Source organism: Ranitomeya variabilis, chromosome 2 (assembly GCF_051348905.1).
Source record: "Ranitomeya variabilis isolate aRanVar5 chromosome 2, aRanVar5.hap1, whole genome shotgun sequence".
Lineage (NCBI taxonomy): Eukaryota > Metazoa > Chordata > Amphibia > Anura > Dendrobatidae > Ranitomeya > Ranitomeya variabilis.
Genome location: NC_135233.1, coordinates 90,342,804 through 90,358,739, shown reverse-complemented (window position 1 = coordinate 90,358,739; position 15,936 = coordinate 90,342,804). Strand labels below are relative to the sequence as shown.

The following is a 15,936-nucleotide window of genomic DNA, read 5'->3' as shown; positions in this document are numbered from 1 at the left end:
GAGCTGTCACACAGACAGCTCTCCAGCGACCAACGATGCCGAGGTCCCCGGGTAACCAGGGTAAACATCAGGTTGCTAAGCGCAGGGCCGCGCTTAGTAACCCGATGTTTACCCTGGTTACCAGTGTAAAATGTAAAAAAACAAACAGTACATACTTACATTCGCATCCCCCGGCGTCCGCTTCCTGCACTGACTGAGCGCCGGCCCTAACAGCAGAGCGGTGACGTCACCGCTGTGCTGTGCTTTCACTTTACGGCCGGCCCTCAGTCAGTGCAGGAAGCGGACGGCGAGGGACGTGACGGACATCAGAGGGTGAGTATGTACTGTTTGTTTTTTTTACTTTTACGATGGTAACCAGGGTAAATATCGGGTTACTAAGCGCGGCCCTGCGCTTAGTAACCCGATATTTACCCTGGTTACCATTGTAAAACATCGCTGGTATCGTTGCTTTCGCTGTCAAACACGACGATACACGCCGATCTGACGACCAAATAAAGTTCTGAACTTTCCTAAACGACCAGCGATATCACAGCAGGATCCAGATCGCTGCTGCATGTCAAACACAACGATATCGCTATCCAGGACGCTGCAACGTCACGGATCGCTAGCGATATCGTTTAGTGTGAAGGTACCTTAAGCTGTAGTACCAGGCAATACTACACAGATACCAATGCCATTGTACCCGCGTAAACAATAAAGGGGCTTCTGGGCCCCAGCAAGGCTTTCCCTTCCTTTTATTTTTTATTGGTGGGTCAGATCTCCACCTATCATAAATTGATTGTTCATAATCCTAAAAATAGATAATTAATTACCAAGTCTGGAATACACCAATAAACAAACTTTCAAACATAACAATAAAAAAGCCCAAGACGTGAAATGTTAGACATGGGATAAAATGTTTTATTTATTTTGTTTGTTTGTTTTTCTTGTCCATTGAGCTCTTCTTTTCTTCTTGCTGTGACCTATGTCTGTGCTTGGATGTATTCCGAATTTACCAATAGTTCATTAGGACAACTTACTGGTCAAACATGTATTGGCCGGTTAACATCTTAAAGGGGTTGTCCAGGATATGAAGTACATGAATGGAGCAGAGCTACAATATCCAACACGTGGCACCATGTTTTTTTCTAATCCTAGACAGGGACGGACATGTTATTGGTGCAACCTTTGAAGCCGCACAGGGGCCTAGGTGGTGAGAGGGCCAATTTCCACCTCCAAAACTGACGGAATGGTGCACTATGATGAGCTATTGGGCTGCAGAGGGCCCATATATTGTTCTTACTAAGAAGGCAATTATCTGTCTGTGGCCACCAGTGATCCTAGACAACCTTGTTTCACCAAGTTCAGTTACTCTCCAAACTTCTATAAAATCTTTCGCTCCATTGCTTTACATGTAGAGCATTGTGCATATAGCTAATACAGTGCAAGTTATTGCGAGAAGGTGGCACATAACTGAGCAAATATTTTTTTTTAATAAAAAAAAAAAAAAAACAACACACTTTTTACACCAATATACCAGTTCCCATAAACGTATTGCCCAAAAAATTGCGACTTCTACAAGATCCTTTTTGTACAACCCAGGTTTTATAAAAGGTGCATTCACAATGGCTGAACATTCTTTCTCCATGACGACCAACAGATAGCGGACAAACAAGTCTACGCACGTTTTTACCAATAAACAGTATAAAATCTAGTTCTATTTAACCTAATTTGTTAACTTTTGACTATTACTTTTATTTATTTTGGAGATGTTCGGCCATTCTGTCTTCGTAATGAGTGATAATACAATTCCGTTCATGCATACCAAACACTTTATTTCATCTGGATGGCAAATATGGAAAAAAGATACCTCTGATACTCTTGTAGACTGATTTTATGTTGAACATTCATTTTAGAGCAAAGGGAATAATAAGTACGGTAGTCGAATTTCTTCTGTAACATTAGAGATCATCTTAAAAAAAAAAAAACTCAAGTAATCTGAGTTTTATAGTCCTATATTCCCTGGAAAATTACAGGTGATCATTTTGACATGGAACATAAAACATAATAAAAACAGTCATAATCCAACAAAATTACATACAAATAAAATATATATATAAAAAAATGGTTTAATAACACAGAACGAGAAAACGGAAACATCCCATATGTGTTAAACGTCGTTAAGCTGCATAAAAGAATAATAGTTAAATGCAAGTGAAAATAAAATATTAAGACAAAAGTTTAAATTAGGATGAGGGGAAGGGCACCGAAACAAAAAATTACTAAAAAGTTCCACACGTATCCAAAATTACAATCACGCTTACCTTTAACCCCTTCACTGTCAAGGGTCTGCCTAACACCAAGACCCTTACAGCAAAAAGTCATCAGATTAAAATGTTTATATATTTATATAAAAAAAAGACCCGAAAAAATTGATATTTTATAAGACGATTCACTATCGGATGATTATGTGATTTGGAAATGGGGCAGTCAGACGAACACACATTATTATCATCCATTTGATCATCCTCTGTATTCAGTGCAGTAACATTGTCCCCCAGCAACGTCCAAAAAACTACAGGAATAAAAAAAACACAATACTATCTCGTAACGCAGTATTTAAAGCGCTTTACTACCAGGCAATGTGTGCCAGATCCATGGCACTGTATGGCAGCCCTCATTTAGGGGGGGTCAGAAATATAAATGTTCCACAATAATATCAGCATTGTTCCCAAATATAGGTGGGTGTGCTAGAGCTTTAAAAAAGAAAAAAAAAAAAGCGTGGATGGCACACAAACTTGTGTATTGGGCATATCAACCACACCGTAGGATGCTCGGAGGATGCATTACCATGCAATAAATGGGGATCACGTGAGGCAGTGATTATGGGGGAAGCTTGGAATTTGCAAGAATAAAAAAAGCTCCATATTCTGCCCTCCATAAAACAGGAATAGGTGCAATGTTTGTGAAGCGTGAATCGAGGCGCAGAACACATTGGGTTCATTCACAAGTTACAGGTTACTTCCATGAGTGCTTGCAGCTCCATCCTGAGCAGGAAAGTAGGATGTGACCACAGTGCAAAGTGCAGAAATGTTCTTATTACTCCTCTAGGAATTGTGGATAATTTTTTTTTTCATGTCACATCGACAAAACTCCTTGATTCAAGGAAGGGACGTGTCAGTCATCTCCAGCTCTACTGCTGAACGCTTGCAACTATGTTCTCTGATAGATTTTCCATGATGAATGGTCTCGTTAACTTCAGAAATGAAAACTTCGCAATGACAAACTGAAGGACACTTTTCGCTCTGTTTATAGTTGAAAGCACAGAGAAAAAGAGAGAAAATTAAGAACAAAAGGATTGATACAGATAGGATAGATCATAGAAAAGGGGAGAAAGAAAGCAAAAGAACATAGGAGTTAATTAGCACATCTGAGGCACAGCTAGGGGTTCAGCACGGGCAAGAAGAATTTTCACCCAACGCCTGCAAATGGAGGTGCATCCTAACTAGGACTCGTGCACATTACTGTACTATCGGTCCAAGTGCAATCCGACAGAACATCAGATCACACTTGGACCAATGTTATTCTATGCAGCAGTGCTAATTTTTTTCCTTGGACAAAGCCGATACGGCAGAAAAAAATTGCAGCATGTCCGAGGTTGATCCGATATCTACAGTAAATCACACTTGGCTATGCAAATCAATGAGTGTGTGGAAAACATCAGACACCTGAGTGTGGTCCGATATCCACGGGCTGACTCCATGCTCTCCTCATCCAAGAGAATCCGATCACCAGAGTGTGGTTTGCCTAATCGTCCCGATTCTCTCGAGGTAGAGAAAATACACTGGTGTGACCCTACTCTTAGTATAGTTTATTCGTTGGGTTACAATTATGGTAATGACCAATTTATATATAATTTTTTAATGTTTTATTAATTTCAAAACTAAAAAATAAAGTTGCTAATAAACCAAGTATTCAGATTTAGGCTGAGGCTACACGGCAACTATGGATATGGCAGTAGATGCACAGCTGAAGATTGCAGTATGAAGATTGTCCCAGCACAACATAACGGCGGTGCGATTGTGACACTTAGATTACAATTCATCAAAGTGTTTTCATCAGAGATCTGAGAGGAGGATAAAATGGAGGATGGATGTTTTTCTGCGCTGCCGAAGACACCAATATTGGTTTCCAAAAATGAACAAAGGAATCCGAGAGGTGATGTTTAGAGAATTACATTTTTTAATTGTCAACGCATTTCAAAGTTCTCAGACTTCTTCATTATGACAAACCGCATTGCAAAGAGGAGTGCATACAAGTATAAGACAATGCAATTAAAAAAAGAAATAGAGGTGGGAGACACCAATTCAATGGAGCAAGAACACAGGACTATTTCAGAAGCGCTACAAAGGCAGACATGGATTCATTTGTAGACCCCTGCCCCCTCTCTTTGCAATTTGCTTTGTTCTGATTATGAAGAAGTCTGTAAACCTTGAAATGCGTTGACAATTAAAAAAAATAATTGTCTAAACATCACCTCCTGGATTCCTTTCTTTATTCTTTTTGAGAGAAAGGTTGAAATTGATGGACCTAGGTCTTTATTCAACCTATGTTACAATGTAAATATTGGTGTCATCAGCAGCACAGAAAAAGATCCATCCTCCATTTTATCCTCTCTGAATGCTTCCTTGGATCTGCAGCAGCCGGTTTTCTGAGCTTTTTTTGGTGTTGTGTTCCCACAGCCCAGGCATGTGAGCACATCTCTGCACCCACCGTTCTCCCATCCTCTGCCTGGGTAAGACCCTATTTTGCGCTATTTTTTCCAGCTTTCTCTTTGGATTCATCAGAAATCTGGCGTAAACACTTTGATAAGTCTCAAAAATGTTTGCACTTTCCCAGGTAGCATGAAAGTCTTGTGACTTTTGGCAGTTTCACACTAGTTTTGTTGTGCTTCACCCATTTTGGACTGAGCTGCAGAGCGCTAGGGGCATGAAAAGGGATAGGTGCATGAAAAGCTATGGTATACCTTGCGCCACAAATTGTTGTGGCAAGACGCACGCCTCTTTTCAGACAGAACATTTTTAAAAAGTGTGCTTCTTAAAGAATGCAGAGGGTCTGACTCCAGCACACCCCCTCATCAAGACAGACATTGTTCATCGAGGCCTTAATTTGCAGATATCAAAACATCGATATTTTGCCATTCAACACAATCACATTCACGTTTGTTATGTTATGATGTAGCATTTGCTGACATGTTTGGCCTTGCAATAGTGATTCTGATAGTTATAGTCACCGTGTTTCTACATGCTTAAAGGGGTTGTCAACATATGTTTTAATTTTAAAAACAGGCCCTACATGTTGTAAAAATAAAAGAAGCAAAATGCTCACCAATCCAATTTCCTGCTTCTCTTCTGTACTGCAGCCGATAATCCCTTGACAATCCCCTTGCTCACTCTTCTGATGGAGACTGAGCATGACCGCTGCAGCCAATCACTAGCCACAAATTTGATGCACATGTCAATTCTGTGGCCATTGTTTGGCTGCTGCGATCATGTACCGTATCCACTAAAAAGAAGGTGAGGAGATTGCCATGGGACCTGGACAGCGGTAGAAAGGGAAAGGGGGTGATCAGTAAATTTGTTATTTTTACTTTCATACAATAGTGGAGTTTTTTTGTAAAGTAAAAACCATGTGCTCACATAGGTTCACTCAACAAGAAGCTAAAATATAATATAATAGATTACTCTTAGGCATGATACAAAGGAAGCTGTGCCCCTTAGCCATGATAAAAAGGAAGCTGTGCCCCTTAGCCATGATGCAAAGGAAGCTGTGCCCCTTAGCCATGATACAAAGGAAGCTGTGCCCCTTAGCCAGGATACAAAAGAAGCTGCGCCCCTTAGCCATGATACAAAGGAAGCTGTGCCCCTTAGGCATGATACAAAGGAAGCTGCGCCCCTTAGCCATGATACAAAGGAAGCTGCGCCCCTTAGCCATGATAAAAAGGAAGCTGCGCCCCTTAGCCATGACACAGAAGAGGAGGGGCCCCTTAGCCATGACATAAGCTAGTTGAGACCCCTTAGCTGTCACACCGAAGAGGTGGTGTCCACTTTCGCATTTTTTCCACGGCAAACAGTCAAAAAAACGCAAAAAAAAATCCTGAACGTGTGCACATAGCCTTACAGTGAAATATTAGTGAATATAAAGAGTATGGACTGCTCTGATTGCCAGTGAAGAAGTTTACCAATTAGCTAGTGGGGCCCTCCACGCGAGTGAGCTTGTGGCTGCCGCCCCCACTAGCTGTGCCTCTGTACTAAATCATTACTATAGAAGAGCAATAAGTGTGTCACCTAAACTAAGGTGACAGTTTATAGAATATAATAGAAATACATCTGTACTAAGAATTATACCCATATCTATGTGTATTTTACTAGTGATGAGCGAATATACTCGTTACTCGAGATTTCCCGAGCACGCTCGGGTGACCTCCGAGTATTTTTTAGTGCTCGGAGATTTAGTTTTCCTCACCTCAGCTGAATGATTTACATCTGTTAGCCAGCATAAGTACATGTGGGGATTCCCTAGCAACCAGGCAACCCCCACATGTACTTATGCTGGCTAACAGATGTAAATCAATCAGCTGAGGCGATGAAAACTAAATCTCTGAGCACTAAAAAATACTCAGAGGTCACCAGAGCGTGCTCGAGAAATCTCGAGTAACGAGTATATTCGCTCATCACTATATTTTACTAATTTTGATGCGTTCTAGACTGAGTATTTAAAGGGTTCTCTAGTTTTATTTTTTTTCTCATATGTTACTTAGATATATCCAACTATAATATGCGTCCAACAAATTAAGTATATAGCATTAGCTCTAATAGGCGTCTCTGACTGAAAAATGAATGGATAGGTAAGTCAAAGAGAGCGAGAAACAGCAATCTGCCAAGGACTGGGACTTCTTCATTCAGGTCATTGGTAAGGTTTTAACTACTAATAGTTGACATATTAAAAAAAAAAATTAAAACGTTAGAACCCCTTTTGACTCATGCTTTCAGATTTGCTGCCAAAGTAGTCAAGAAAGTAGAAAAAAAATCCTTTAGGATTAAGTGGCAAAAAAAATATGAAATTCCAAACCGACTGGGGGATTGTTTCTACAATGTCGGCCGATATGTCAGAATGTTAAACTGCATAGGAAAAAATAAATAGGATTATAAGAATACAATTAGTTAAGTCTTCACAATAATCTGAAATCAGATTGCACAGACAATAAAGCTTCCTCCTGGGCTTCTTATAGTAAATACATTTACGGTACATCTCACCCCCAAAAAACAATCTTTATGTTTATGAAGGAAACAATTCAGAATTTATTTTTAGTGGAAATTCAGGTGTAAATATTAGATTTGGAAAAATGGAGGCATAAAAAGGCATGCAAGCAAGCAGATGATGAAAGGTAAAGCAGTTAGCCACAGCTCATGGTAGTCGGAAGCCATTTGTAAATGAGGTTCTAAGGGCCTCATTCACAATGTGGGGAATGAACTCACCACTTGGGATATCACTTGAACAGGGTCACTAAATTAGGGGATTGGTTGCTCCCTAGACCTGCTTTTTGAAAGTCTGATTTCTGGTGCTGCCTCCACATCTGTAGGAGAAAGGGAAGTTTAGTATATGGACGTCTATTAACAGCATACACGCTTGCAGTAAAAGATGACTTTTATGTAATAGGTGTAGTTTGCTGTCCAGTGGCTGCCACTGCTTACTGTGACTTGTAGTTCAAAAGGAATCTGTCAACAGATTTTTGCCACCTGAGAGCAGCATGATGTAGAGACGGAGACCCTGATTCCAACGATGTATCACTTACAGGACTGCATGTTGCAGGTTCGATAAAATCATTGTTTTATCAGCAGGAGATTATCACTAGAGGACTAGTAAACCTGCTGCCAGGTGGTCCTCCATATTCATGAACTCTGTATAACCCCACCCCCATCACTGATTAACTGCTTCCTGCCTATGCACAGTGTACATAGAAAGCAGCCAATCAGTGGTGTGGGGGCGGGGTTATACAAAGCACAGCATTAAGAGAACTGATAGATCAGCAGCAGATAAAACAGAGATTTTATGTAAACTGCAGCAAGCAGCTCAGTAAGCGATATAATGCTGTAATCAGGGTTTCTGTCCCTACATTATGCTGCTCTCAGATGTAGTAGCAAAAACCTGGTGACAGATTTGTTTTAGCTATCCCTCACCTATGGTCTTTGTTCTAATAAAGAAAGCACTTATAAAGAAATGGTAGAAGAAGACAAGGTCTTGTAACTTAAGGCCCCCTGTACACAGATAATTGTTGGGTGAGTGATCGCTGGTCGAACTAATTCCCCCACACAGAGAACATTCCTGGTGTCTCTATGAGAGAGCCGCTGCCAGGCTCCACTGGCAATGGCTTTTGTTTCCCTGAGACTTTTCTCTCCCCCAACATCATCTGATGGGTGAGCGTCGGGAGACCCCAGACACATTTGACTGTTTGCGGATACCACCGATATCAGCGGTTTCAGCCGACTTTGGTCTAATGTGTATGGGTGGCTTAACATTTGGAAATTATAACACATTTTGTATAGCTGCTACCCAATATTGCTTTAGGGGGTCCTCCATCATGTCAGGAGATCTGTTTCTAACAACTAGATCCATTTCACTAATCACAGGCATCAATGAGGCAACTTCTAGTATGGACGTGTTGGGCCTCCTAAAAGCGATCCTGGCTATAGATGCTGCATAGGTTGCTAAATAATGAGGGCTCAAAAGCGGCTCACAATTGACCAGTAGGTTTTTATACCTAAACTGGTCTCACGATGGTCGAAGTCACGTAAAGCTCTTATAGTAGTAGAAAATCCTACATTACAGGAAGATGTTATGAAATGTTCCATAACATTAATACATGAGGCCGGAAGTGTCCGTGAAGCACATCCTCGGGAGTGGCACGTGGTTTCATCTGTGACCTAATCCCTTCTTTACTGATTGCCATATATTACACCGTCTGCGTCATCCACAGTCTCCTCCTATTTGGGGCCCCTTGTGCTCCTGCACTAGTCACAATTGCCAGAAGATAGTGGCTGACATAGAGGCTGTCTTTGTGGTCAGTCAAGAAAAGATAGGTTAGGTTAGAGATAATGCTGGATGAATGATCACGCCATGCAGAGTATATGCCTTGGGCCTTCACTTATATATGGCAAATTTGAGACAAACAGGAATACATTAAAGGGGTTGTCCGGTCTTAAACAACAAGCCTGCAGTCACTCTACGTGACTTGTGCGCACTGTAAGGATTCTCCGGGAGCGGGGATCATGTGACCGCAAGTATGTGATTTCTATACTCCCAGCAACATTCCGACTAGACTGTCAGGCCTCGCTCAACACACTTGCAGTGAGTGAGGCCGCACATGTCTAGTCAGCATGTGACCGTATGTATGCAAAGTACATATTCACAAGTCTGCAGTCACACAGAGTGACTGCAGACTTGTAGCTTACACGGGACAACCCCTATAAGAACTGTCTTTACATGACTTAGATCAAAGTGAAACCACTTTTGGGGAATGAAAATTCATGACAGTTATCCTGTAAAGTGAATATCCATTTTTATTTTTTTTATTTTTTTTTTTAACCTAAACCTGTTGTAGTGGTCAAATCTCCTTTTTCCTGATGAAGAGCTCCGAATGCCCCATGCAGGCAAACAGAAGCCACCACTTGTCAGGAAGCTTTGTAAGAGGCTTACAACAGCAAGGGACAAGGCAGGGAGCTCCAATGTGTCATGGACTTGTCCATTCAGGAGGATTTGGAGCTCCATGGAGCTATAACCAAAGCTCCGACCATTACAAAAGGGTCTTAAATGTATCAGAGCGGAATAAGGGATCTAAAAAGACATGATGAGAGCAGGCAGAGACATCCTGTGTAGGCCAAGGCTAAATGCTACCATGAGTATTTGGTGCGGGGTTTTTTGCTTTCATTTTCATGCATAAATAAAGCTGTAGATTACAGTCCCACTAAAGTGTATGGGATTGAAGGTATGTGCACACGTTGCGGTTTGGCCGCTGTGGGTCCACAGCAGTTTTCCATGAGTGTACAGTACCATGTAAACCTATGGAAAACAAAATCTGAAGTGCACATGCTGCAGAAAAAAACGCGTGGAAACGTAGCATTATTTATTCCGCAGCATGTCAATTCTTTGTGTGGATTCCGCTGCGTTTTACACCTGCTCCATAATAGAAATCCGCAGGGGTAAAACCGCAGGTGGAATCTGCACAAAATCCGCAAAAAAATCGAGGTAAATCCGCAGTAATTCCACAGGAAATCCGCAGTGTGGTTTACCTGCAGATTTACCAAAATCAGTCCGGAAAAATCCACAGAATAATCCGCAGCGTGTGCACATACCCTTATAGCAATCTCATGCGGAAAAAGGCCTGCGGAGAGTTTTTGGGAAATCCGCAGCCTGTTATTTATTCTCTTTTGCAGTAAATGGTGCAGAAAAGCTGCAACATCAAAGACTGACCAAACACTCATCATGGAAACATAGCAAAGTCAGTTTATCTGTGTGTTATACACTGCAAAAATAGAACTTATGGGCCGAGGCAGCGAGACCGGTGTTGGAGATGGTGCACTGGGGTCAAACGCTCCCGCTCAGGAAGACTTTTCACACCCCAATGCTGGCATGATGAAGACGCCCATCGAGTTGGATTTAATCAACGCATAGTTATTGCCTGTTTTCAGAAAAAAAAACTAATTTTAGGTCATCCTATAAACAAATGGGCAGATTTTCATACTATTCAAATTGTTTATTTGATTTTTCTGCATTTTTCCTTTAAAAAAAAAAAAGCTTTAGGAAAACAACAAATATTGGATATTATCGGTTAGATCCGCTTCCCTTAATTTTACAGAGCCTTGTTCAATAAACATGAGAGGTGTTACAAACAGAAGATTTTAGGGCATTGTTTTACTGATGGCTGGATGGATTTTGAAGAATGGTGTAATTACATGATGAAGCAGCAGCGGGGCACTGCATGCAGAGAAGCAGCTTTACAATGGATTGATGTGTCTGATGGCTTCATTCAATGGATTCAAGCTGGTTTCATGAATAGCCTGATAATCTAAAGACTTCTAGTGTCAAGCCATGGGTCTGTTTGCCTCTTGAACTGCAAGTCCCAGCATTACATGACAGTCTGAAATTTTGCAATGTTAAATATGCTGTTGCAAGAACATCATAGAAAACACACACATACACACATTCATTATATTGTATACACTTATAGGGAATCTGTCATGCAGTTTTTGCCACCTAATCTGAGAGCAGCATGATCCAGGGGCAGAGACCCTGATTCCAGTGTTGTGTCGCTTACTGGGCTGCTTGCTGTAGTTTCAATAAAATCACTGTTTTATCAGCAGGAGATAGGACTAGCAAACCTGCCGTAGTCATCCATATTCATGAGCTCTGTATAACCCCACCTCCACCACTGATTGGCAGCTTTCTGCCTATGCAGAATTTACACAGAAAGCTGCCAATGAGTTGTGTGGGCGGGGGTATGCAGAGCTCAGCATCCAGATAGATAACTTCTAGATCTGCAGCAGATAAAATAGGGATTTTATTAAAACAGGAGCAAGCAGCCTAGTAAGCGATACATCGCTGGAATACGGGTCTCTGCCCCTACCTCATGCTACTCTAAGTTAGGAAAGCAAAATCTGATGACAAATTCCCTTCAAAAGTTAGATCTTAAAGGGAGTTTGTCAGCAGTTTTGACCCGTTACATATAGGTGATGGGTAAAGCAGTTTAAACGTACCCAGGTATGACTGAGGAGTCACCGTTTTAATCATTCTTAGGCTGTAGTCACAAATGTCCTGTGATTGGTGTCATCATGTGCAGTATCCTGGGCTCTCTGCACTGAACATTTCCTAACCCCTTCCCACTGTAACAGACAAAACACCATCTCTCTGGAGAGGGAGGTTTGGGGGGTCAGTTTGTACAGGGGACCCTCGGGATCACAGTTCAAGGGGCTTAAAATTTAAAGGGTTAATTCCTTACTTTGCAAGTTACTACTTTCTTACCATTCTTGTTAACCCATTTCTCTTGTTTACAGCTCTTCGGCTTGGAGACCGACCATCGCTGTTCGACAGCAGAACATGCGCAGTTCTTACAAACTCTTTCCTATTGAGCTAGTAAGCGCTGTTTTGATGCTGGCCAGGACTGCTGTAGTGCACTGTTATCTTCTAATCCCGGCCACTTCAGCGCAGTGCTTACAAGCTAGGCAACAGTGGTCGGTCTCCAGGGCGATAAGTGGTAAGCCAAACGAAAAAGTGTATATATCTCAATATCTCAAGAACGACTGCAAATTTTAATAGGCAGTAAATTGTAAAATTGCTTCTTTTTACAAGCACTTTCTGAAAATATCAGTCTATGACAACGGGAACAACCGTTTACGGGTCTAATACATATTAGATAGCTGTCAGACGAACGATTGTTGATCTGATAGCTCTCTCCCCCGACTCCCCCGTACATTTGGCTCTGCCGAGCATTACTGTGTTCTCCATGAGAAGCCTGGTGTCAGAGTCATTGGCAGATTTATCTAGCTGAGAACCAAAGGTTCCACCACAGAAATGTAACAGAGCGGATCCTTCTCTTCCCTGGCATTATTTGTCGGTAAGCCCTCAATTCACATTAGACTGTCGGCAAATCGCACCAATATTGGAGGATTTGGCCAACTGTAGTCTATTGATAGCTTTATACTCCCCGTTACCTATACAGCAGTTACTGCGGACAGACTCCCTTACATCCATGGTATGAATAGTGGTAATTAGGCTGATGGCAGCGGGTCATACGTATGGGCTTGGGATCTGTTATCCATAGCATATGTATAAGTACACAAACACAAAGCAGTATACAGATAATGTGGACAGCAGGTTCATGCATGTTCGCTTATGGCTAGACCTTCTCTAATAATATCATTCACATATCTGATTTTGGCCACTGGAGCGTTAGAATGGATTTTTCTCTCCTACACATGGATGGACGGGTCATAACATTACAGAGAACGATTCCAGACTCAATCACAAGGCCTCCAAGTGCAATAACATGAACATATAGACTACTCAATATAAGGATTTCTGCAGCATTTGACTTTTTTTTTTTTCTTGCATATCCAGGCACTTGGATGGCTACAGAAGAAAATCTGGCACTTTACAATTGGGAAACTGGAAAAAAAAAAAAAGAAAAATAGCTTCAAATGGTAGAAAAAGCTTCTTTGGTGCCATTAAAAAGAGCCGGGGCTCTTCATTCAGAGGACTGTGGTGGTCTTAGCAGTCAGAGAGTGATGCTTTGCTTGCTTCCTATATGAGGAAAGCTCCATTGCAAAGCTCTGGAGAGGATCTATTTTGAAGGCTTTGCAGCAAAAGTCGAAAAGAAAACCCATCTCCATTATATAACATCTAATGAGGATAATAACATATTAGAGAGATATCAGATTTTGGTAATAAAATCTGTGGATATTTGGTGATAATTGAGGGGGTAAAGACCAAGAAATTGCACTTGCAATCAATATAAAATCTGAAAAACGCCATGAGGCAGATGAAATATGAAATGTGTCTATGCAGGAAAGGAGGGTGCATTTATTTTAGTCTTTTGTACTTGTGCTAATGTAGACAGTTTTTCCCTTTTAGTATACCTTTGTGGCCGTGTATGACACTATTCCAGTAGTCTTATATATCAAGCTTTATGGGGGCTGAAATTATGAGAAAAATTGCCTTCTGCTTGTTGACCAGGGTCGATTGCCTTCTGCTTGTTGACCAGGGCCAATTGCCTCCTGCTTGTTGACAAGGGCCGGTTGGCTTCTGCTTGTTAACCAGGGCTAAACTTTCTATAAAACCATCCCTAAAATTGGATCTACAAGGGATTTTGGCATGCACTGATTCTAACATGCATTTACTTATTATACACAACACAATGGACAGATCAGTGGTACTCAACATGTTTTTTATATATAGATTGTAATAAAATTGATGAACTGCTAATATCGAACTCAGACACTGAAAAAGAAACGATCGGTCTTAATATTTGCACTATACCTTACAATAAATACCATTTTTTTTCAAAAAAATCTCAAAATTAATTTATTTAACATGTAAATCACCTTGGTAAAATGACAAAACTGAGGTAGATTGCGCATACCTAGTATTATCACTGTGCTCTATGATACTAGCTATGAATACATATAGGTTGAGTATCACCATCTGTCGCACACGTACACGGATGACAACGACACTTAACATGGCGGTCCATGCATCATGGTTTTTGGACTCCTTAGGCCTACTTAAGACCAGGTCTTCTTCACACGCAGCCATACTCATACCAAATACTTTGGTTATCTTCAGAAACAAGCGAGGATGTCTCGGCACCATTACTATCTACATTGTGACTATTAGTCTTGCAGCAAGGTGGTCTGTCAGTGGAAAATGCACTGGTTCTGTCTCCTGGGAGTCCACATATGCTACTTACCAAATCAGGGTTTAGGGAAAGGTATGGGAACTGCATGCATGGTGATGTGTAACACTTACTAACTGTGTTATCAATATTTTTACTATAATGAACCAAATCACACCCAGAGCAACAATGAGGGTCATCTAAACGAGGAGGCGGTCTGTGAGTGGGAATAGGGCACTGCTCGTCTGCAGGGTACTCACTCAATAACGATGGGGCATCTTCACTTGTAGGTGATGGATCAACTGATACAGGTGACCTATTGTCTTTGGATAAAAAATCATGAATACTTGTCCTTCGATTGGTACCCTCAGCCGTAGAAATGACACTGCTTGCACGCGGTAAGGTGGCATATTGCTTGGAATCTTTTGACGCCTGCTGTGGGCACACAGTCCCGTCACCGGCAGCAGAGTCGCCATCTGGAGACTGTGCATTGACCACCATTGGGAATTGAAATCTTGTATTCTCCTCAGCTTTGTGAGAGTTGGATCGGACAATCTGATCCGATCTTGCAGCCTTTTTGTCACACAGCGACAGGGCGGGAGACAGCTGAGACGGGGATCGTAATCCTACTAATTCAGCAGAGCTAGATAAGCTTTTCATCACTTCATCCAATAGATCTTCTTGGCTCCCAGACCGAATCTATAAAAAAACCATCAGGTTATGCTTTCATTAGAAAAGTGTATTGGTTCATGGAAAAGTATACATGTACATTAGAGGCGGTATCAAAGGAGTAAGATATAATGACCCTGAATATTGACCAGCTAAATGTCATCTGTGCAGGGAGGGTGGAGGAGGTGAGCTGTGACCTCACCCATTGTGAGTGCTGTATCCTGTGTTACCTATATAGGTGTAACCTGTCATTGTAATCCTGCCTGTGATGATAATGAGATGAATCCTAAGACTTGATCTTTACTGAACAGGAAGTGCCAGCCAATTAGTAGATTTAGTAGATTTGGGATGTATTAGGGTTATCCTATCTAGGAAGACTACAGACTGCCAAATTGTAAATGTGTGCAGTGCACACACTGTCACGATCCTCCTGCATTCCCTATGTTTGTGGGGGACACATGACTTTACATACTTGCAGTCACGTGCCGACTAGTCTCATCCATCTTCATTCTTTAGAAGAGAACTGAGAGAAGCTGGATGAGACTAGTTAGCATGTGGCCACAAGCCCACTAGCACAAGGAACACAAGGGAATTATGACAGTGTGCACATCACACACACTATTACGATTCATACGATTCACCAATCAGTGATTACACAGATTAACTGCAGAATTTTCTTCATAGACTGCATATATTATATATATTTCTGATTACATATTCCCGGTAATATATCTATAGAAATTGGTGACAGATGAAATGGACATAAATGGGCAGTAACATGGCTTGATTGTCACATGCTTTTTCCTTCCCCTCCATTAAAAAGATTCTGTCAGCAGGTTTTT

General features: G+C 41.3%; 1 protein-coding gene across 8 annotated transcripts in view; it reads right to left on the bottom strand.

The window, feature by feature from the left end:
- Nucleotides 1-1,478: 1,478 nt before the first annotated feature.
- The window catches only part of CCDC88A (coiled-coil and HOOK domain protein 88A), a 260,282-nt gene continuing 245,824 nt past the window's right edge, over nucleotides 1,479-15,936 (bottom strand). For 4 of the 8 annotated variants that reach the window (XM_077282662.1, XM_077282664.1, XM_077282663.1 and 1 more), the window contains one exon: nucleotides 13,143-15,124. In XM_077282662.1, the coding sequence (XP_077138777.1) occupies nucleotides 14,333-15,124 (792 nt within the window). In that variant the 3' untranslated portion in view covers nucleotides 13,143-14,332. Of the gene's footprint in view, nucleotides 3,285-7,517; nucleotides 7,616-13,142; nucleotides 15,125-15,936 lie in introns of those variants that run through there. The other 4 variants (XM_077282666.1, XM_077282668.1, XM_077282667.1 and 1 more) reach the window with 2 other exon arrangements.